Below are 23,664 nucleotides of genomic sequence, written 5' to 3'. Positions count from 1 at the left end.
GTAATTTCTTTTCGAGTGTTTACTGCCCCTATTGTTTGTTCTTGATGACATTTCGAAACTTTGATAATATAGCTATATATTCCACGTTCATTCTGATTAATCAATAAACTCAATTATATAGAATTTATATATTAACAATCCTCAAAGCTTCTCTGTTTCTCATACAATTCTTCCGTTACTACTTCGATGATTAAACATCGCTAAAGATAGCAACCAATTAGAAGCGGGGATCGTCTTTATAATCACATTATTTCAGACAATTAGCGAAACAAACGCGCGAGCTGCGCCGATAAATTTCCGGGGCAGGAATTGCGAGGAAGAAATGGAACGATCGGTAGCTATGGGAGAAATATAGTCCTTCCGGGTGAGAAAATGGCGTTCCTGGGATTGGTTTGTTCTTAGCTCGCGGTTGAGCGAAAATCTACGACAAATCGCTCGTACTATTTGCTCTTCGGTGGCCGGGGCAGCGTATTTCAAAGTTCCACAATGTCCCATAACGCGCGCTGATTTACGAGATCGCGTGTCCGATAACTTTCGAATATTCCCCGACAGCGAGTGGCTGTTAGCCTTAACAAGGCAGTTCGACGAGTGCGTAACGAGCGAGGACTATTATTAAGTGCGCCGCCACGCTCTATCGATGCCCGGTGGCGTTTCCGTCTACGTTCAAGCCGCGATTGGTCGGGATCCACCCCTTAGTCCGGTCACATTTTTCCGGAAAACCCTGGCCTATTCTGATCTTCAAGGACTTTATCCTCATCCGGTGTAATTAGTACGAACCTTCGGGTCCCTAGAATGCTTCTCCTGATTCTCTGATAAGAATTCGAATAACAATCGGTTTTTCAAATTGAACAATGTGTTCTCCGTCAATGTTGAATTGTTACCATTTTCTTTTAATCGATACTGATGTAAGGTGGAGTGGGGTAAGTGCATGAACGGGCTCTTATTAATACATTTGTTCAAAAATATCATTTTTTAACATTTAACATTGTACCATTACTATTAATATATTTTAGATCTTTTTATATTAAGGCTTTATTTCACTAGTTCCTTTGTATTTATTTATTTATTTTATTTATTTGCTTTACTCCAAAACAAAATAACATATTTGAATGCGGTAAGAAGTATTTCATAGCAAACATATCAATAGTTATACTCTTGTCTCGTAGCATATGATATAAGACTACAAATCGGTTTTAATGGTTGGTTTTGCACATGCCCGATTTTCGGGGAAAGTGCACAGTTGGATTTTTTACAATTTTCTTAAGAAATTAAAATATACAAGTGCAATTCGCGTTTTTGTCAATGTTAATTAAAGCGTATTAACTCAAGTATTCGTTGATTTTAATAAATGTTAAAGTATTATGAAAGAAATTAAAGATATATGGGTTGTAAGTCAAACTTACTAAAAACTGGGGTGCACTTACCCCACTCCACCTTATACAATTATTAGAATATGGGAGATTAATTTTCATTCTTCTGAGATTTCTAAATTACTCGATTTGATTAGCAGGAAATTATTATTTCCATTGGTCGTAGGATGCTATCGGCTTTCCGCGAAACGAACGACAGACGTCTCAATTGAGCACCGCTTGAATTCATGGACGTGTCTCGATGACTGAGTTATTGAGTGAAATATGGAGTCGGGGAATTGATTCGACGTCGGATCAGCGTGGGAAAGAGAAATTGAAATTGGGGCTCTCGTTGACCTCTTCATTGCCCAGTCCGCTCTTTCTTTCTGCTCGCTTTTTAGCACGACCGTGAAAGGACCTTTGCCTCGTCTGTGACTCTCTGTACCCTCGACGGATCAGACATGCTTCTAGCTTTTCAATTGCAATTTTTAGGAAATGTGTTAATTATTTGAGAGCATAAATAATTCGTAATTCACCTACCGCTGAATAACTACTGTTATTTTATTAAATTATTCAACCTACGCTCTCTTAACCCTTTTGCACTCCAAGAGTTTTCTACCAAAAATACCCAACACTTTCCGATGGAATATAATTAACATTTCTTGAAACTGGCTTCACGAAAAATCGTATATAAATTGAAGAAAGAGGTTGTTTTATTTTAATATTTCACATATTAATCAACATCACATGAAACTTAACATTAAATATTATACTCCATAATTTTTCTGCGCCAAATCGAGTGGCGACTGAGAGGAGCCTATAGAGTGCAAAGGGTTAACCCTAATCGTACCACGAGGTTATAACGAATCATAACACAATGTGACTCTCAGTCATAATGAGAATAAAAGGAATGATTCAAATGTTATTGTTCTTGTTTACAGGGCCCAAATTTTCAAAGCCCAAAGAAACTTTTGGAAATGCAATATGAAATAATCCAAAAATTTAAGTGAAAAAATTATGGTTAATCTTCACCGTTATTCTTAAGACCTATCAACTCCAATTTTAGTCTTAACCCTTAGCACTCTGGGTTGTTTTGTCCATCAGCAACTACAACTAATTTTTATAGTATTTCTAGCGAAAATGAGAAATATAATATTTCTTCGATCTTTTATTTTCCTTCTTAGTACAAAATTTGGATGTAAAAATCGAATAATTTTAAGGTAGTTTCTTTAAGATTCATTAAAATATTTAATATTATAACTGGTGCAATATTGGAGCCTACAGAGTTCAAAGGGTTAAAATCCAAATTAACCCTTTGCGGACGAGTGTCGACATTCCGCTAGATGAAACGTTCATATTTGGAAGACTAAGACAAATGATTCAATTATTCAGATAGCAAGAGATTAGCACGTAGTTTCCGTTGTTCCTATTCTTTAAACAATTAATATATAATTTAGCTTCATCCGTTGAAGGTTTCATTCATTTCAAAGAATCTTCGTCCGCAAAGAGTTAAACATACTTACGAAGTAAAACAAAGATGAAACATGGTAGTATACTTTGATCGAGAAGATTCATTAGACAAATACGATTAAGGAAGAGTACCAGCGGTGTTCCTCTCGATGGAACGAGTTTTTAAATTGTCGCGCGAATCCGTCGATGGATCCGTCGACGTTCCCTTTGAAGGTTTTCTTTAGAACCGCCGATGAATAATTCGACGTCGATGGGGTTAAGAGGTTCGAGCACCGGCGAACGAGAGGAAGAGCGAGCGGAATCGTTTCTCTCTTCTTTCCCCTTTTTTTCGGCGGTGCAAATGCCACCCCGCCAGAGGCTCGGCGCGCAGCGGCGCGGAGGTTCGTCGATCGGCTATTTTTCAACCAGCCATTGGCAGCTCGGACGATTTCGAAACACCGTGGGTCGCGACGGGGGTAATTAAATTTAGAATATTTTTTAAATTTCTCCGATTCCGCTCGCATGATTTGGCACGTCGTTGCCCGTGTCGTCCGGTGCTCGCCGGCAGTTTCGCGTTCACCAGAACAAGCAGAAAGAAAGACGGCGAGCCGCGCGGCGCGGAGAAAACGCGGGGAAAAACGGCGGCAGCGATTCTCCGCGAACCTCTCGCGAAACTTCACTCAGTACCGTAATCGTCGATTACGACAAAACCAAGGATCTCGTCGGGAATTCGTTTTTCCAGTGACATTTCAGCTTCGAGGAATCTGCTTTTCGTGGATTCACGAGTTTCTCGTGGCTTCGTGAATGAATTCAGAGGTAATAGGACGGTGCCAGACGAAGGCGGATTATAATTGAATCGATTAATCTCGAGAGGGCACAAGTCCAAACCGATGATTCCGCAGAACGACGAATTACACTTTTCCAAGAGACGAATTATGAAATATTGCGCAACGAGTCTGCGTGTGTTTTACGGCTGCGAGGCCCTTACGACACTACCGTTCCTGTAAGGAATGTTTACCCACGGGTACGAGCTAATTCACAAATAAATAAAGCTAGATATGAGGCAGTAAAATCTATTACGATCCGTTGCGTAATCTAAATTTCTTAAATAGAATTCTTCTTTAATGGACATCGAGCTGAGAACAATATCTTTCACAAGAGATTAAGTAACGTTTCGCGAGCGAGCTGGCTGTAGCCAATAAGTAATAATAAAACGAAAAACGCAGTTAACCATAGTAACGTCTTCTGTGAAATAAGGGTGAACCACCCTAATTTAAGAACGGAAATCTAGATTTATCTTACTAATCAATCCTCGAACTTAAACCTTCGCAAACATTTTCATTAAAAATATATCAAGTATCAAACTCAAGTCAAATAGCAATAGTCGACTCCAACAGGGTTAATTAACACTACCCAGCAGTTAGAGTGCCCTATTTCCAATTCCATATAAAAATTACACTCATAGTTTCATTTATAGCATCATTCTGTATAATTATGTCGTTTCTTAAGTTATCTACCAAAGAAACACGTGAATTCGTCCACAGATCAAGTATCTGTGCCTTTCCAATAATTGCAAAACAAGAAATCGTTAACACTAGAACTACCGAGCAGCTAAATTGTCCTTTCGAAATTATTCTGTAGAAACCTCAACAGTGCAATTATTGAGACGTCAGTTTGCATTTCAGTTTGTATATTACTTAACCAGTTTCCCTAACACTTTTCCAGAGAATCATCCGTCATCAACTGAACAACTCAGAAAAATGAAATCAAGAATCAGTCATCTTAACTTATCCAACAGTTCTATCGTCACACACGTTGTTCCACAGAAACCATCAAGTTCCCGTCAATAGAAAAACTCAGAAAAATGAAATCAAGAATCAGTCACTTTGACTTATCCAACAACTCTATCGTCAAACACGTTGTTGCAAAGAAACCATCAAGTTCCCGTCACTATTATCAACGAGAAAAATCGTCGAGCGCAAAGGGTAAACCATATCCCCGAGAATCCCCGAAAATTCCTGTTCCGCTGAGACAGGCCGCGCTCGCAACGCGTGCATTGGCTCCCAGACGTAGCTGCGCACCGTTCAAAAACGAAATTTCCGCGTGGCTGGGGGAACGGTTTACGATCGTCGGCGTTTCTCCCGCGCCCCCTGCAACCCCCCCTCTCGCACGGCCCTGACCCTCCGGAGTTCTCCGGCCGTTTTAGTTTGGCCTAGGGCTAAAACAATCGGCGCTTCGTGGTCTTGGTCTCGGTCTCTCTCCACCACTCTTCTGTCGGTCGTTTCCACCGACGTGGTGCGACGACGCGCGTCCTTCCTTTTTCTCGATTTTCGCCAAGCGCGAAATAACAGAGGCAGACGGAGAGACGAAAAGAAAGACGGACAGAGAGAAAGAGGGAGCGAGTAGTCGGTCGGGGCGGGGGTGAAGGGAAATGGCGAGGGGAGGGAGAGCAGCCTCCTCAACAGCTAACTCGAATTACTAAAGCGCCGAAGAGCAACGGCTTTAAGCGACTTATGGCGAACGACGGAGGAACGACGGCCGGGATAAACCCCGGGGAAGAAAGCTCGATTTATTAGCGACACGACGCCACGCTCTCTCGCTCCTTTCTCTGTGATTTTACTGAACCGGCCGGGGAAATTGATTTACGGGGTCGCTTCCGAGAACAACGCGGGCCCCTTGGACCGGAAATTCGCGATGGTTATGGAACCGAGCCTTTTCCGCCACTGTTTACCGAGCTCTTCCCTGATCGGCTGGAAGATGGTTTCATCTGTTCGAGGAATGCGCTCCATTCGCTCGCGGGGGATGCAAGTAAATCATTGGGGTTGCGAATGGGGTAATGGTTAGTTAAATGCGGCAAGATGGGAGTTAGGTAAGTGATGCGGAGTTCGTTTGAAACACTCGTATGTCGGTTTATAGGTGTTTGACACTAAACCTACCGAGCAGTTAAATTCACTTTTTGAAATTCCTCTATAGCAACTTCAAGAGTGCATTTATCGAGACTTTAACTGATTGATGATTCAGTATACGTGATACTAAATCAATTTCTTGAGTAATCTCTTCGAGAAATATCTGTCATTCTTTTAATAATTGTAAAAAGAAAAAACCAGGAATGAGTAATTTTGAAATGTTCATATTTGGAAGACCAAGCAAACGAGTGAGTTAATTACTCGAACATTTGGAGATCTGCACAGTTTCCTTTTTTTCTATTGATTAAGCGATTGATAAATCATTTGGTTTCGTCTGTTGAAAGTTCTTTGAAATATAGAAAACCATCAGTAGATGAAAATAAATTATACGATTACTTAGATAATTGGAAAGGGGAAACTACGTACTCATGCTGTTTTAGTAATTAAATCATTTGCGACTTAGTGTTGCAAATATGAACATCTGATCTTCACAAAATATCAACATTCGTCCGCGAAGGGTTAAGAGTTGGTGACTCGTTTTATTTGGTTCACATATGTGTTTTGGTCGCATGACGAAAATGACGTTGAGAATGACAGGGGAGTTTTATGGAGTTGTCGACTGTTAGTATTATAAAATATGTGCAAGACAAATGGATTGTAATACAATGTAAATACGTGTGCATGTTTAATAAGTGCAGTGTTCAGTTGCTATGCTGTTAACGAAACGAACCTTGCTCTTCTGCTTTGAAATCATTGCGTTGGAATTATTCTTCCGTGAAGATACGATGTTTCAATGATTCGACGTAGAATTTTGATTAATTCAGTGAACTTGGCTTATTAACGTGGCAAGCGAAAGGGAAACGGGAGTGTCTTTCTTCTCGTTCGCTTTTCCAGCTGTTTTCGGTGGCGATTTTTCAACGCGGGATTTCTGGATCGCCTTCATCTTTTTCGTCGGAAAAAGGGTCGCCAGAAATATACGGAATATCCGCGAGCTGGCTGTCGGCCGGCATCCGGTTGACTATTCCGAGAATATAATCGCGAAACGAGTGGAAAAGGGGCCGCGGGGCGATCACAAAATGCGCGTTCGAGTCCGAACCGGCGGGACCATTTTCTACATTATACCGGGCCGTCGCGGTTCTTTATTCATGGTCTCGCTCTCGTGGTGGGCCGTTTCTTTCGTTGTTAACCCGGTAAGAACACGTTGCCGGTGCCATGAGAAATTCAATTCGCTTCGTCGAAGTATCCTTGAAAAATTGAACTAGTTTTTTACCGACGCGCTCGATTTCAAGCGAGAAAAACCATACGAAACGGTGACTTAACAGTGGCGTTTATTTAATAATTCAATTATTCAACACTAGATTTACCGAGCTGGTCATTTTCACCCATTTCTAACTTCCTGAGAAATTACAGAAACTGTTTACATTTTCTGTCACTTGTACTGACTTTTATCCATAGATCTCATAGTGCCATTTATAAGAACATTGTGTATATTATGTCGTTTAAGTTTATTGAGATAGGTATATAAAAATGTCGGTAAACCTGATTTTAAGATCAAGTTATCTCTAATTATACCTTCCATAGAAATGGTACTTCGCTATTAATCCTTTGCACTCGAGAGGTGACTCTCAGTTACCACTTGATTTGACACAGTAAAACTATAGAATGTGATATTTAATGTTAAACTTTGTTTAATACCTCGATACGTGAAACATTGGAATAAAACAGCTTTGTTCCTCAATGTACTGGTGATTTCTCTTCGAATTAGTCTCAAAGAACATCGTCTTCGCTTCGTAAAGAAATGTTAAATATTTCTAGTAAGAAACATCCGAGTGCAAAGGATTAACTAAAATGTTTCCCCAAATTTCTTATTTACGAAGATATCACCACCAACGATACAGAGATTGGTTTCTAAAGCTTCTGCTCGGTTTCTTCAGCAGCGAAAACGGTAGTTAACGGAACAGGTGGCGAGTTTTCGTTCGAAATTGCAAATTAAAATCCCGAAACCCGTAGGTGTTCCCCGGAGAACCAGCCGGCCGCGGGGGACATCACGTTTCATGCGGTTTAACGTGTGCAAAACTGTTCGAAGGGTTTCGGATTAAGCGCTTTCCGCGTGGCTGGACGAGCATGGCGTCTGAATTACTTGGTGAAAATCGATAATACACTCTCTCCTTTCTCTCTCTCACTCTCTCTCTCTCTCTCTCTCTCGCTCTCTCTCGCTCGCTCCATAATGCTGTCGGCGTGCGGCAGCTGTTAAAGTGTTTGACAAATCGCCCTTTCAAACGAATCCACCTAGATCGCCTGTGAACCGCTCGGTGTATTTAACTCCGATCTCCCTCGAACGGGAAAGGGAAAAAAATGGTAAACCGCAGAAAAAAAACGTCGAGTGGCTTCGACGAGTCTCCATTACCTTCGACGAGAAAAAAAATCCCGATCGCTTGACTCTGAAATCTTAGTACACCCGACCGAGTCATACAACAAAACTTCCTCCGACGATCGAATAATGGTAACATAAATGGTACATTTAAAATATAAAACAGTAAGTTTCATCATCGTTCACGTTCGCCCAACAAAAATTCCACGCGAAGATCCAATCAACTAGTAATCGCCTCGGCACATAAATCCAACGTTTATACCTCTCTCAAATATAAAAATAAAAAAAAAAGAAACACAAAAATCCATCGGAACGATCTGCCAACAATACGGAACGCTAATCCCGCGATCCCGCGTATTTCCCGAGTACCGAATTCCGCGCCAAAAGAAAACCCGAAGGACACGGGGGGGGGGGGATTAAAAACGTCGGACGGTTCTCAGCGGAATGTCTATTACCGTTCAATTAAAAATTACTTTAAAATCGCAATTAACTGTCAGACGGCTTAGTGTCGGACACTCGGATAGACAGATAAAAGGCGGGGCCGGGTCGTTTCCACTCCGCGATTAGAATTCATTATCAATGCATAACGAAATTAATTAATCGATAACTCCGCCGGGCTCGTACAGTTAACCGGAATTTCCTGAAGCCGTTCGGAATCGCCCCGGTGCACGCCTCCCTCGACGATAAAAATACCGAGAAGGCGGCCAGACGGTGGAAACCAACCCCCTCGCTGTTTCTCTTAAACACCCTGCCCCCGTTCCCCATACTCCTTATCTCTCTCCTGTTCGCGTCGTCGCCGTGGAAGTAGCCCCAGAAAGCGGAGCCGCGAGATTTCCGCTGGCAGCCGTTGTATATCGACAGACGTATCATTACGGTCGCGTTTCTCGTTTTGCCGACGCATCCCCGGCGCGCGCGTTGCGCCGCGTCCCGGGGCCGTTTAATTGCATACTTAAATATTTATACGCGCGGGAATATAAATCGAATCGATTCATAAAAGGCGAGCCAGCGGGCGAACGCGGCCACGGAAACAAGACCATCGGACTGGAGAGGACCGCGCGGCGCGATCCTCTCGGATCCACGCAAAAAAGGGCGAAAATGAGAGAGACCGAGCGATATCACTCTCTTTCTCTCTCACCCTCTCTCTCTCTCTCTCTCTCTCTCGCTTTCGCCTCTTCCTCCTTTCATTCTTTCCATTCTCTCTCCCTCGGTTTCTCGACTTCTTTTCTCGTTCCTCCTCGCTCCACCTGGCTGCTCTATTAATTAGCTCGCGGCAGTTCCCTCTTCCTCTTCGCTTCTGCTCCCTGTTCACCTCTCTCTCTCGCTCCTCGGCCCGTTAATTTACTCGAAGGGGGCGCATTTTATTTTTCGTACAGGGGCCTCCGAGCGTCGTCGATCCTCGCTCGGGCCTCCTCAATCCGGCTCTATTAATTAGCCGGGGCCCTTTTTTCCCCGCGGGTCCAGCCCCGCAAGACCCGTCGAATCCACGTCAGGGAAAAAGAGGGGGAACGCCGCGTTGGGAACGGGAGGAAGAATGCAGAGTGCTCGATGGTCTTCTTCCCCTTTCCGTTTCGGGCGCCGGATTCCAGAATCGGCGAAAGAGAGGAGGAATATTCCTCGGCTACGAGCGAAACGCGGACAAAGCTTGCGCGTTTTCAACCCCTTCCCGTCAGCTGGGCCTCGAATCACGAGTGGCGAGTGGTTGATTGTTCCGATGGCGGGCTCATGACGCGGAATCGAGGTCTCGATCCGCGGTTGACCTTCAGCAGTATAGATTCCGGTCTGTTTTGCTCGACTGGGACAGGATTTTGCGTCGGAATGGGGATATTAACCCTTTGCACTCGGCAGTATTTCGTTAGGAATACTTAACATTTTCTAACTAGACAAAGAAGATATTTTTTGAAATTAACTCAACGAGAAATCACAAGTAAATTGTGAAACAAAGCTATTTACCCGAATATTTCACACACCAATGTATTATATACAGTTCAATATTAAATATTAAGTTTTATAGTTTCACTGCATCAAATCAAAGTGCGAAGGGTTAATGACTAAAGGGATGCTGTGTTTTTCAACCTAAAAACTGCAACAGTCTGCTTATTCCTCTTCTCGAATATTAACCCTTTGCGCTCGAGAGGCTACCCCCAGTCGCCAGATGATTTGATACAGCAAAATTATAAACTTTATTTACCATTAACCTTTGTATAGTGCATCAATACGTGAAATATTCAAATAAAATAGCTTTAGTTCCCTAATTCATATGGGATTTCTTAATAAATTCATTTGGAAGAATCTCGTCTACATCTAGTTAGAGTATTGAACATTTCAAGTGAGAAACTTTCGAGTGCAAAGGGTTAAATCAAGTTTATCCATAACCTGAGCTAAGTACAGTTCTCCTCATTGTCATAGAAACTTCTCAAAGCAGACTAAGCGACAAAAGTGTAATTAAACTTTCAACGGAGGTTCAATTTCAAGCTACCACGTATTCCTTGTACCCATTGATCGTCGATCCTCTCGACAGCGATCTATCATAGCCGCGTCGGTCGACGTCGATCGAGTTTCCCAAAGAAAGGACGACAGAATCGCAGCCATGGGCGCGACGAAGAAGGAACGTCGTTTTATTTTTTTTCCCTCCGTTCTCTCTGCTATAATTAACGCGAGACCGGGCCAGCTTCGGCAGAATGGAAAGGGGGACAACGGGGTGAGGGGGTGGGTCGGTAACGCTTGTAACGGGGGCTAGAATATCTGGCAATAAAAGTGGCGAGTTCGAAAAAGGGAATTGCGAAACGGACCATCGAATGCCATCGCAGTGTTTGTTGGCCGCGCGATTGGCCCCGATCGCCTTTGTATCGGGAAACAAACGATTGGCAATCGCATGCCGTCCTCGAAACACTCAGGAATCCATCCGTTGCCTTAGATCGAAACACGAGGGGGGCGCGAGAAAAATCCTCACCGCGCCCCGTCCCGCGCCACGGCAACCCTCTTTCTTAATCGAGCGTATTTCTCGCGTCACGCGCTTCTTCACACCGTTCAGCACGGGTTCTCTTTCACGAGGCCCGGCCCCGTTTTTTCCTGGCGGACGTTTCGCGATTTTTCGACCGCCAAGAATACGACTTTATCGCGGCGCCGATTAACTAATCGATCCGTCTTCGCGCTCACCCCCCGGATTCGACGGGTTCAGTCAGCGGGGATTGAGAAATATCGGGGACACCGTCTAATACTTTTATCAAAATTTCATTTGTAGATTCTAACCTTCGGATCTATGGTTGCCTGCGAAAGGGAGAGACAGATGATTCAGTATTGCTAAGAATATTCTAATTTTCCTAGATTATTCTAATAAAGATCACGCATTTCTTGCGTTTACAGGTTTACGAGAGAAGTAAAGCAACGTTAACTTCCTACGTTAAACTCTTAGATATTTCACAATCTTCCACGAGGATCACCGAAATCACTCGAAAATTTTCCGAGCCGACATTCCCCTCGTTCCGCCAAAAGGGCCTTCGGATCGTTAAGCTCGGTCGCCAGCAAGTGAAAAATCGTTCGGTCGACGTGCGGAATTTTCAACCCGCTCTCTTTTTACCGCGGGGAACGACTGACCAGAACGAATATATAGGGGGAGGCGGAGAGCGAAGCTGGGGGGGCGCCAGCAGCGCGGCAGTTTGCGGAAAAATGCGTTTCTTCTGGCGGGTGCCGATAGCATCGATGCCCGGGCAAGAGGATCCTCGGCGGGCGCCGCGTGGCAAAACCAACGGAGGACCACGAAGCTGGATTCGCCGCGGAGGGGGATGGGGCGGAGAAGAGCGAAAAATTAGGGACGGCATTCCGTCTGTGTACCGATGCATTTCGGTGACCGCTGGACGGCCTGCGGACCGTTCCCTTTTAATGCGATCGCGATTCCGCGAGCGGTAAGAAATTAATAAAAAGTTGAGGAACGATAAATTAGACCGGCGACGACGAGACGGCGCGACGGCGCGAGAACCGACCGAATAGGCGAGGAGGTGGGAGAGGGACAGGCCGCCGAAACGCCACGGAAAGAATACACGGGGGCCGCGGGGGACGGGGGGGGCGGCTAGACACCGGCCACCGGCTCCGGGCGATAATAAATTTCAAATATAAATAATAAAATTTCGTATCGCCCCCGGCTTTCGGCCGGGTTTTTACGTGGACCGGCTGGGAACTTGCATTGTCTTGATTCTGAGGACGAATTCACTGTAGCTGACTAGCTTCTTTTGTTCCTTCATCCCTTGCAGGATCGAATGATTCGGATGGAAGAGATGCATTCAGATTTCGGATGTTGAGGTTTGAGAGATTTGGACGTCTTCTGGGAAATTCCTTGGAATTTTGATATTGGTTTTGATATGAATTTGTATTGTATGTAGAAAGATTGAGTTAACGATGCGAAATGTAGATGTTTCATTAAAAACTTGTAGAATGTTTTTGTAGTACAGTAGGAGGTGAGGTGATTATTGGATTAAAATTCCCTTGCACCCTTCGATTTCGAAAACACAGGAGCGCCGGGATGAGTCATCGGGAAGTTGAATTGCGAAAGACGCGGGTTGCTAACGAAATTAAACGGCAAGCTCGAAATGGTAGCGGCCGGGTTTCCGAAATAATTACGGGATTTTCAATCAGCGTGGAATGGCTTGGGGATATTGGCGAAATTAGAAACACAATCGGCGCGAGGCCCGGGGCGAGAAAAAGAGAAGGACGGTGCATGTCGTAAGAGTTTAATGTTTATGCATGGGGCCGCGGAACGAGCCCGGCTGGAGAATAATGCATCTGTAACCAATTATGCGGAGAGCCGCGGCGAGAAAGCGAGGCGAGAAGGAAAGCCGCGACGACGAATCGGCGATCCGGCTGTCAAATATTTATTTAGCAGTTAATTCGAGGAACTTAAGCCACCATCGGCCGCGACCGTTCCTCCGCTCCAATCCCCTTTAAAACGTTTTTTAATCAACCGTGAAATTCGCTCTCCCCAGGCCTGGCACCGTGCGTCTATACCTTCGCTCCGATCCTCGCCAATAATTATTTCGCGCGTGAAACTCACCCCTGCTTTGTCTTCGGGATTCGATCCGAGCATCTTTCCTTGCCGCTCGCAGCGATGCAATTCCTCGATGCACCAATGAATTAAACGATACTCTATTCACCAGCGAAACAACGTTATAAATTCCGATAGGATCTACCTTCGAATCCGAATGTTCCAAAGTGTCGGAAAACAGAGAGAAGAATCGCTCGAGTTCCGAGTGAATCATTAACTCGACCTCTCGGTTACGTTAATCGATGTTTATACCCCTACGCTGATTATTTTATATCCGCCGATCTTCTTAACCGTCGGATTGCCAGGAGTTTTTATTGCAGATTCAATTGCGCCGGGCATCAAACAGGATCGCGAACAGAATCGATTCCCTTTTATTTACTTTCTCGCGGTCCGAACGGCATCTCACCGAAAAGCATCGCCAGAGGAAGTCGAAATCCTTCCACAAACCCGAATCAAGCACGCCCGACGAAAGAATAAAACACGAGTAAAAAGAGAAAGAGAGAGGGAGAAAGAGAGAGAGAGAGAGAAAGGAAGAAAGAGGAAGAGAAGAAGAGGAAAGAGGATTCGCCGTGGTGGCGAGGATCCTCCGATTCCCGAAAAAAATGGTCGACCGGGCCGCAGGGTGTATAAAAAAAGTCGAGCAAACATAAAAGCCGATCCACCAAATCCGTTTTCACGGCAACCGCATAAGTCAGGAACGATTTTTCTCAAAGCCCGGCTCCCTTCGCGTCCGCGTTATGACATATATATGGACCCTTAAAGGGGGGCCCGATGGTGGGGGCGGAAGAACCTATAGACGAAGAAAGAAGAGAGACAGAGAGGGGGGAGTAGAGAGAGAAAGAGTGGGACTGAGGCCCGAAGGGTCCGTGGCTCGGCGAGTATATGCAGAGAACGCGCGGTGCACCAGTTATTTATTGTAGCTCCCGTTTATGCTTTATTTGTTATTTGCCTGGCCGACTGGCTCTGCCAGACTGCCACAGCCCACGTAGGTGTACCAGCCACCTCTACGAGAGGGTATATACCTTATCTACCTGCGAGACATGCGTTACACCGGCCTTGCCTCGCCGAGATGAGCCCAGATTCGCATAATTGGCCGCTTAATACTGAACCATTCTCTCTCTCTGCGCGCCGGTAACCCTCTCCCCCTGCTACCCCTGCGGATCCAATACGATTTCTGCCTGGAACGCCGAGATTATACTCCCCTTTTCTACTCTTTTATTGGAAGACGTGTTCCAGAAACGTTCGAGGCTTATTTCCTCGAGAACTCGATGATCGCGACTGGAATAATGAATTTCTGGATGGAACGTGTTTGTAACTTTCAATGTCGGAACGTGATGTTTGAAGGATAGATGAAGTTGTTGCGTTTTAAGAAGAGGAAACTTGTTTTTCTGAATGGTTTCTATGATTAGCAAGCACGATCTTTTCTATTTCTTCCTGTAACGAGAGTCTAATTATTTCCATTCGAGACGACAGAAGCTTAGACTGCATTGTCCACCCAGAAATCTATTAAGATCAGTTGACCGTTCGCGGGCGCAGCAAATGGCAATTACAAAATCGAATCTATCCGTGGAAATAAATCATTCGTATCGATACGATCTACTATCGGATTTCGCGATAGAGATTGAACGCGGGGTATCGGTCGAGGCGCGGCGTTCGGAAATGTTAGCAAGGCTGCAGCAAAGTTGCAAGCTCGTAAAGATGCGAGGGCCGGGGGTTCCGGAGGCGGTTCAATTAAGGTTTATCGCGCGGCAATCGAACGTAATAGACAATTTTCGGCGGGCCGTCGAATATTAATGCGACACGGAGCCGCGTAGACTGTTAATTAAATTGTATTTAAAGTGAATTAATGGCCGTGCCGTATCAACGAGCCTGTTAAGGCCGCGCCGTAAATGAATGTCGAACAGGTGCAGCAACCGGGCAGACGTCGGGTCCTCCGCGTACGTCGACGGTAATTGTTAAAGTCGTAAATTGCTTGTAATTGTTAAAGCCCGGCTCGGGCGGGCCGTCGCGCGGCTGAACGGCCGTGCCGATCTGAACGATCGCGGCCCGAGGACCGCGACGGGGTCATCGATTACCGATAAATTTTTTTCGGTCTTCCTACGCGCAGAATTCGAGCCGCTTAAATTCGCATAATTATTGGTGCTTGCGCCGAAAGGAATTTTGATAATACGTGGAAATACGATTCGCGAGCCGTGGACACTGTCGCGTTCGTAAGTTACGGTCGTAACATTATCGGGCGACGCGGATGCTCGCGCAATTTCCTGTTTTCGAAGACGTATCTCCGAGGACTGGCATTCCGAGAGAGTTTACTGCGCTCCGCGGAGCCAATGATACTATAAACTTACATTGCATTACGTTTTACGAGACCGTGTCCATAATTGTCGTTTCCCAGTTGTAATTTCATGATTTACCGTAATGGAAATAAGTCTGTTCCCTGCCGACGTCCAGTTTCTAATCTCGCGGGACGTTTATAATTAACCGAACGAGCGAGCAACGTCCACAGAAATTAATTTCAATAAAACTTCATTGCTCCCTCGCGCTTGGAAATCGAAACTATGTCAAAACACTTTCTGCTCGATACAACGAACGTTTCCCTAATCGCTGGACCCAAAAATTCCTTCTGGGTGCCGTGAAAATCAATGGAAACGGCCTAGACGTATTGGTCCGGTGTTACAATCGACGGAAGCGCCAACTACAGGCTCCGGTGCCGCGAGAAGAGACGCGGGAGGCGCGAGTGTGTGCGTACTGGCCGACAGTTAAGTCATCCGTGGCGTAACGGCGCTCTCTCGCGCGCACCTCTCGACGCAAGGTGGCCGGCGGTAACGTCGGTGTCAAACAACGCGGTCGAGTCAGAGGGCAGAGCGCGAAAACAGCGCGGAGGAGAAGGAGGAGCAGGAGGTGGAGGAGGAGGAGTAGAAGATCAGACACTCGAAGAGAGGTAGGGGAAACAGAGGATGCAGAAGAAAGAAGTTCGAAGGAGACGTTTGAAAGAGGGTGCCCCGTGCGGTCCAAGCATCTCGACGAGGAGGAGGAGGAGGTGGAGGAGGAGGAGGAGGAGGAGGAGGTGATGGAGGAGGAGGAACCGGAGAGAGCCGAAGACACCGCGAGAAAGAGAGAATAATGCGTTAAAGCAGCAAGCAGCAACTACTCTAATTGGCCACTTTGTCCATTTATTCGATTTATTTAAATTATGGGACAATTGACAGTAGGCATTCTATTTTTTAAATCTCCCCGGCCAACCGGCTGATTGGGCGAGATTGGCGTGAGACACTGGCCCCACAGATTCCCCAGTTGTGGGCTTAATCAGCTTTGATTGCTGCCCTCTCTCTCTCTCTCTCTTCTCTTTCTCTCTTTCTCCTGCTGCCGTTCATCTCTCTTCCCTCGATAGGTTTCACCCTTTCCCTCTTTCTCGCTCGCGAACGCGTTGCTCACCCGGTTCGTCTCTTTCTTTTTTATTGTCGTGCTGCGAACGGACGAACGAACGAACGAACGAACGGTCGCCGCGCGCACACACGACCGCCGCCGTCGTCGGGCAACGCACAATTTTATTTTATTCCGTTTCAGCGCGGATCTCGCGACGAGCTTAATATCGTCCGGGAGTGCGAGACGTTGATTGGCCGATCCGAAATTGTGGGAATGTGTCTCTGGATAACAGAGACACCGAGAGAGGCCGCCCACTCTTGTCCCTCTCTCTCTTTCTCCAATCTCTGACGTTTCCTATCCCTCCCCCACCCTGCGCCGTCCTTTGTCAACCGATTACCGTAATTTCCGCTGTCACTGCTGATTCGTTTCTTCGTTTTCAACTGAAAATCCACCGGGCGAATCGCAGCCAGCCGCTGCTGTCTTCCGTCACTGCGCGATTAACGTGTGACTGGGAGCACCGTGTGTTTGGCTCTGCCAGAATCTGCCCTGGTTTTCGCTACCGTAGCTGTTGACCAGTCAAATTCCTTTATATCTGTTTTCTTATACTCCCAAGAGAGTATTTATTAACATTTCGATTGAATTCTGCAGTAAAATGCATAGTAAAATGTCGATTTTTCTTGAAGATCTTTTACAAAAGCAGCTGTGTCTCTTAAATCATTGCGAAGAAAGACGTTCGCTGGTCATTTCGAAACATTCTCTGTCCCAGATCAGTGATTTTATTAGATAGCAAACATTGCGTGCGACTTGGTTCATTGTCGTCAGCGTTACGATCGTAATAATTGTTAATAAATCGGTATTTTTAGTGGGCAAACATCGATCGAATAATAATCCTTCTAATAGAAACGGTCACGGTGAGGTGTGCATTCTATTAGTGTATTTGTTGATGATCATTAATGGCGTTACGTAACGGTACAGAGAGATTGTGTCTGTATGATGTCCCGTAATTAATGAAATTCCCATCGAGTCACTGACTTCGAACCGCGCTATCGTCCGACTGATCGATCGGCACCGAATGCCTTTTACGGCCGAATTCAAATCAACCGGAGTCGTTAGAATGCCTTCGACTACTTTCGTTCTACAAATTTTTTCCTCCATTTACCCGTGGCTCACTTGTGACACCTTAACTCAAATCGATTCAATAATTTCTCCAATGGCACAAAACGATTCTATTCCGCGAGCGTTTCGTTTCGTTCTTAAAACTTAATCAAGAACATTCAGCGTGCCTATTAAATTTCACAGATGAAACGACTACAGATTCAGAAATGTATAATCGTATAGCGATAATGATAGTTCCCTACACCCCCGTGCGAGCCGACAAAGTCCCCATCACGGCACAGAAGGCAACGAACTACCGAGTAAAAGTAAAAATAAATTTGATTGACAGTCCGAGAGAACCATACACAGCCGGCCGCAGCTAATATTGTTAACTATATTTGACAGTCTATAGAATGACGATTCCCGTCACGATAGAGCGGCGCAATTTCTCCATCAGTGGCGTAATATTTTTTGAATGGGACAGAGAGCCATGGGGCGGGTGGGTGTGTATGGGGGACCTGCATGAATCCGTCCGTTTCCACGCGGCCCGTTCTTCCTCTCTTTCCCGATCCGTCCGCGGCCCGGGCGAAACCCCCTTCAGCCCCCTCGTGGGACCCACTTGCGCTCATCCTATTTCCTTGATAATTCCCATAATGCTGTGGGCGGATATTCCAATAAAGGGGGAAGAGCCCCCGGCCACAAAACGCTGAAAGCATGGGACACGACTCTCGTTTCGTCAGGTTGCACGCGTTTCACCAGCCTGCACCGATTCAATCGAATAAATACAGAACACGAGGCTAGAGTGTGCAGCGCGAGAGACGGACGGAGAGGATCGGAGCGGGAGAGAAACAGTCCCGAACGAGATTTACAGATTCGCCGTCACGTGACCGTGGGAATTGATAATTGGGATGCGGGACCATTCTGGAGGGATTTAAATAATTTCGGAGGAGAGCGCGTCGCGTTGGGAATTTATTAACCCTTTGAACTCTGTACGCTCCAGTATTGCACCAGTTGTAATATTAAATATTTTAATGAATCTTAACACTAGGTTTCCGGAACGCGTCAATTTGACGCAGATTGAATTCTATAAACATTATTTGGTAAATGTTTTAATCGGCTTTCGTTGATCCAATTACACGAATATGAATCCTGACTGTCTATTTCTACATCTACAATTTCCAAAATCTAAATGAACGAATATCAACTTCCCCAGGAACAATAGAATAAACTGTACAATAAATGCCCGTAAACATAGTGTTAAAGAAACCACCCTAAAGTCATTCGATTTTCACCAAATTTTGTACTAAGAAGGAAAATAAAAGACCGAAGAAATGTTATATTCGTAATTTTCGCTAGGAATTATAAAAATTCGTTGCAGTTGCAGATTACAAAATAACCTGGAGTGCTAAGGGTTAATGATGACGGTTTTGAGATGCGTACTGTAATTGATTATCGTGGATTGTTTTATTGTTAGTGGTTATCGTTCTGGTACGTTGTATTTACTATTAGTTTTATATTTAACGAAGAATAAACGTTTCTGGATTATTGATACGGTAAGTTGAACGTTACTGAGATTAATCGAGTTTTCATACTGCACGTTCAACAGGAGCAGGTCGAGTTAATCTCGTGGATTAATGCTCCCGCGTCCGAGCAGGAAAGTTTGGAACCACCTGTTGAATGATCCACCCACAACTCGGCCAGACTAAACGTGGCATTTCCGTGCTCGCTTTAAAATCCATTCGCGGTATTCCTAAAGTTAAATGGAAAGATATTAAGTCTCTCTAAACTACATCAACCGTTCACACTGGCAGCCGTACTCCGGGAATTATACCGCGACAGTTTATGCGTTCCAACATCTACGATCTACTTACTGGCTCTCTCACCGTACCCCATTTATTCCAACACGAAAAGCAAGGTATCCACCACCAAAACTCGCCGACGTGACTAAAAGAGAAAAGAGGGGCCGCTCTGCCCGGGAATTAAATCATAAGAAGTTGAAAAGAAGCAACGGGCATCGGATCCGATCGAACCAGATCGCCGATCCGTTCGCTCGCTCGCGCGCGTCGCGGCCCACGCTGCGGCCAATTTTTTCCCTTTATCATTCTTTGTTTCACTTCGTCCCTCCCTTCCAGGGAGCGCGTCGCGACTGCTCAGGGTCGTCGAACGCCGGCGACTCGATTTGAATCTAATTACGATCCCGATAATTCCGTAAGGAGGAGGAAATAGTAACTCACCGGAAACCTTCGGGTCAGCTGCCTCCACCTTCATCGCCGCCAGGCTCGCTATTGTCGGCGGTACCTAAAAGAAAATACATTACGATGTACAATGCACCAGCATGCTCAGGGCCGTGCTCGCGACGGGGACGAAAAGGGGGGCCGACGCCCACGCGAGCCGTGGGGGACGGGCAACGGATTCTATGAGGTTCGCGACACGTGTCGTTGAAAAGGCTGAATGCCTCCAAATTATCCGGGTCCCGCGGCGACCTTTCGGGAAAACCGCCCCCTAGCCCTTCGGGGTTCAACTGGTTTTTTCGGAAATCTACGGTGAAACTGTTTCGAGCGAGATATTCCGTTGGTTATTGATTCGTGGATTGGACGATGGAAAGAAGTGATTTTTACACTAGAAGCAATTAATACAATTAATATGTAATCTCTATGAAAATTGTAACAATGGATTATTCTCAGTTTCTGCAGACATTTATTATAGTATTCAAGTGAAACTATTGTATATAATTAATATGTAATCCCTATAACAATTGTAACAATAGATTATTTTCTGTTTCTGTAGACATTTATTATAGTATTCAAGTGAAACTATTATATATAATTAATATGTAATCCCTATAACAATTGTAACAATAGATTTTTTTCAGTTTCTGCAGACATTTATTATAGTATTCAAGTGAAATTTATTTCCTAGATCACTTCGAATATTCAATGATTTTAAGATGTCAATAATCGCGGAACGAACAAATTAAAACCAGTCGTTTTGACTGGTAGTTCTAGTGTTAATGATTGTAATTAGAATTCTTTGTTGTCTAAGGAATGATTTATATCTAATTTTGTATAAAATGAATGTATCTTTTATTGAGTTTAGTGGTTTGTAGTTTGTGGGTAGTGGTGTTGGAATGTGAAGTTGAGAATCGAAACGGTATGAATAAAGACGAGAAGGTTGAATGCATAGGTACGATCCTGCGAAGAATTCGTGGCATTAACCTTTACTCCCGCGTCGAATTTTCACGGCGACAGGAATCGCGTCTTTATCGTTACGACATCCTCCCGGGGACGTTAGGTGAAGCGGAAACGGCTTCCGGTTCCCCGAAAACGTCCTGGAATCGGAATATACCGACTCGATGCAGCGGGTCGACGACCTCGCCGATGCAAGCATGTTGCATCGACCCAATTCATGTAACCGAACACTTCGCAAACAACTCGGTGTTCCATTCTACGAAACGAAGCAACCGATTTTCGAGCTTAATCAAAACGACAATGCATTATTCACTTTGCATTCTTTAGTCTACTATCTTATAATTATCAGCTATAAACGCGAAGCTAACGCTTGAAACCTTACGACAAAGACAAATTCAATTACTTCGATTCGAAAACCTATATAAACATATCAGATTATCGTTCAATACAACTATCAAACAGAATGCTTATCGAAAGTTCGTCACGAAATATCGTTAGAAAGATGTTACAATTACTAATTCTCACAAGAAAGAATACTGAACGTATTCAACACTAAAACGTTAAATTGACTTCCCGAAAATACTATAGAAACTTCAAAAGTGCATCTATCGAGACTTTCATCAATTTATAATTCAGTTCGCGTATAGCTAAATCAATTTCCTTAATAATTTCTTAAAGAAACATTCCTTGTCTTTGTAATAACTGCGAAACAAAGAAATCAGGAATTTTGATCTGGCATATTTAGTGTTAACCCACTGCCATACAATGAGTGAGACTCGCGAAGAGTCTCTTCTACATTGATTGAACAAAAATTAATATATTCATTGCCCACTGATCAAAGAACTATTTTCCCATTATCAATGTATTATCTTCAAATGAAATTTCTGAATAAACTAGAAAACTTATCTGCTGTTCTTCCAAATTACCGACAGTACAATCTTACACCTAGCACAGAATCTAAATAACACGTCAGAGGTTAACACTAGTACCGGTCATTTAATACGACTGACATGTAATCCTCATGAAAATGGTAACAATAGATTTCTCTCGGTTTCTTCGGCTATTCATTACAGTATTCGAGTGAATTTATTTTCCTCGTCACTTAGGACATTCAACATTCTCCAAGTACCAATAATTACGAAACAAGAAAACCGAAACCAGTCATTTCGACCGACACGGTAGTCCTAGTGTTAAAGACTAATCGAATCCTAATTGGCGCGTGCAAAGACAGTTCGCGGCGAGCGACAAGGAAAAAACCGTAGAAGCGGAGCACGGTTAACGAGAGCAGCGCGAAACAGACGCCAGTTGCCGGAAGCCCCATCGCGGTACAAATTATTCGAATCCTGTACGATTTCCGAAGCCGTATCTGCGGTGCGTCGCTGAATTTATGAAGCGATTGCCACATCGCGCGTCGCTTCGTACGTCCTCAGACGTCGCGGCTCTGCTGCCCCCTCCCCCCACCCCGCCCCTCACCAACGCCAGCGCGGCGTTTCCATTTTCTAACCGAACGTGCGCCGCCGTCGATTTTCTTCATCTCTGTCCCCGGGCCGGGAAGGATCGAACGCGTCTCACGTGCACGGCAATCGCGTTCCATCGATCCCCCGTGTCCACCGATCGACCATTTATATTCCGCGCTCATAATTATCGTCGACCTTCGATGCCCAATATTACGGATCGGCGTGCGTTTCGCATGGCAATGCGCCGGATAGAATGTGCCGCGGCCGTTTCCGCGGGAAATTCAACGCCGACGATCGGGCTCCCTCAGAAAAATCGAGGATCTCGCGGGTCGATCTCGAGATTTCGCTTTGAATATTTATCAGCGCGGAGCAGGGAAGCTTCGAAATCATTTCGTCGAGGAGAATTGGTCTTTGTAGGATTCTATGGTTGAGAATCGTTGGAAATTGCACGAATGGGCGAACGAAATTCGGAATGACGGTTGGAAGATATTATTTTTAAGGTGGCCGAAGTTAGAGGGAACGTTCCAGATCTGGTTTAATGCCTCGTAACGATGTTAATTAACAGAGGGAAGCCAACGTTAGAGTGTTCTGGCTTCGATTATTTTAGATATGTATCATAAATGCAAAGAACTGCTCGCAAAGACCGCGGTCGCGTTGCTTCGGACACGTGAATGTTCCTCTAAGCCATCTAAATCTTTCAGCAGTCCTCATTTATCACTTCCAACGATCTTAATTTCTGGCACACACCTAGCGTCGCATTCCTGCAACCTGATTTAATCCAAGACTCCGCTGTAAAAGGAAGAATCGATTAAAAAAATTCCTCGCCGTCCCGCGAAATCACCTCGCCCCGAATCCGTCATTCAAAGATTGTCATCTCCGGGAACTTTGTGTATTTATAGCGTAAAGAAACGGGCGACAGCGATATTCAACTACGGAACCGGTTGAATTTCAATAACGAATCAATTTTCAATGGAAACCCGTCGATGCCGAAACTCCTCGGCGATCTCGACAATAAAATCGAAAGGGATCCCGGAAGAACCGCAGTCCGAAAAAAGAAAATAGCCGAGTAGCTTTCCAGGTCGATCGAGCAGCATGCTCCGCGAAGCAGATTTCGATTGCAGAGTAGCCCACACAGGTCTGACTTCGCAGGGTTGGCCAACAAAAGGGAAGAAATCGAAGAATAGCCGCAAGAAGAAGAACAAGCAGAAGAAGAAGGCACAGAGGAAGGAAGCGGTTATCATAGAAAACAAATAGAAAATACCATAGCCAGTGTTGCGCCAGCGAGAGGACAACGAAGAAGAGTTTACCAGAAGAAGAAGAAGAAGGAGAAGAAGAAGAAGATCGACCACGAAAAGGAAGAAGAACACCGCGAAAGAGAAGTAGGAGAGGGCGAAAGAAGATCGTTCCGTGGCAGAAGGAGAGAGGGGAAAACGCAGAAAGAGGTGGTAGGG

The 23,664-nt window shown here is 44.9% G+C and overlaps 1 protein-coding gene across 2 annotated transcripts in view; it reads right to left on the bottom strand.

The window, feature by feature from the left end:
* The window catches only part of LOC116426986 (zinc finger protein castor homolog 1), a 120,438-nt gene that overhangs the window by 15,715 nt on the left and 81,059 nt on the right, over window positions 1-23,664 (bottom strand). For both annotated transcript variants that reach the window (XM_076373664.1, XM_076373665.1), the window contains exon 6: window positions 19,803-19,866. In XM_076373664.1, coding sequence (XP_076229779.1) covers window positions 19,803-19,866 — 64 coding nt within the window. The remainder of the gene's footprint in view (window positions 1-19,802; window positions 19,867-23,664) is intronic.

Source organism: Nomia melanderi, chromosome 14 (genome assembly GCF_051020985.1).
Source record: "Nomia melanderi isolate GNS246 chromosome 14, iyNomMela1, whole genome shotgun sequence".
Taxonomy (NCBI): domain Eukaryota; kingdom Metazoa; phylum Arthropoda; class Insecta; order Hymenoptera; family Halictidae; genus Nomia; species Nomia melanderi.
The sequence above is the reverse complement of the archived record's forward strand: the minus strand, read 5'-3'. Positions and strand labels throughout refer to the sequence as shown.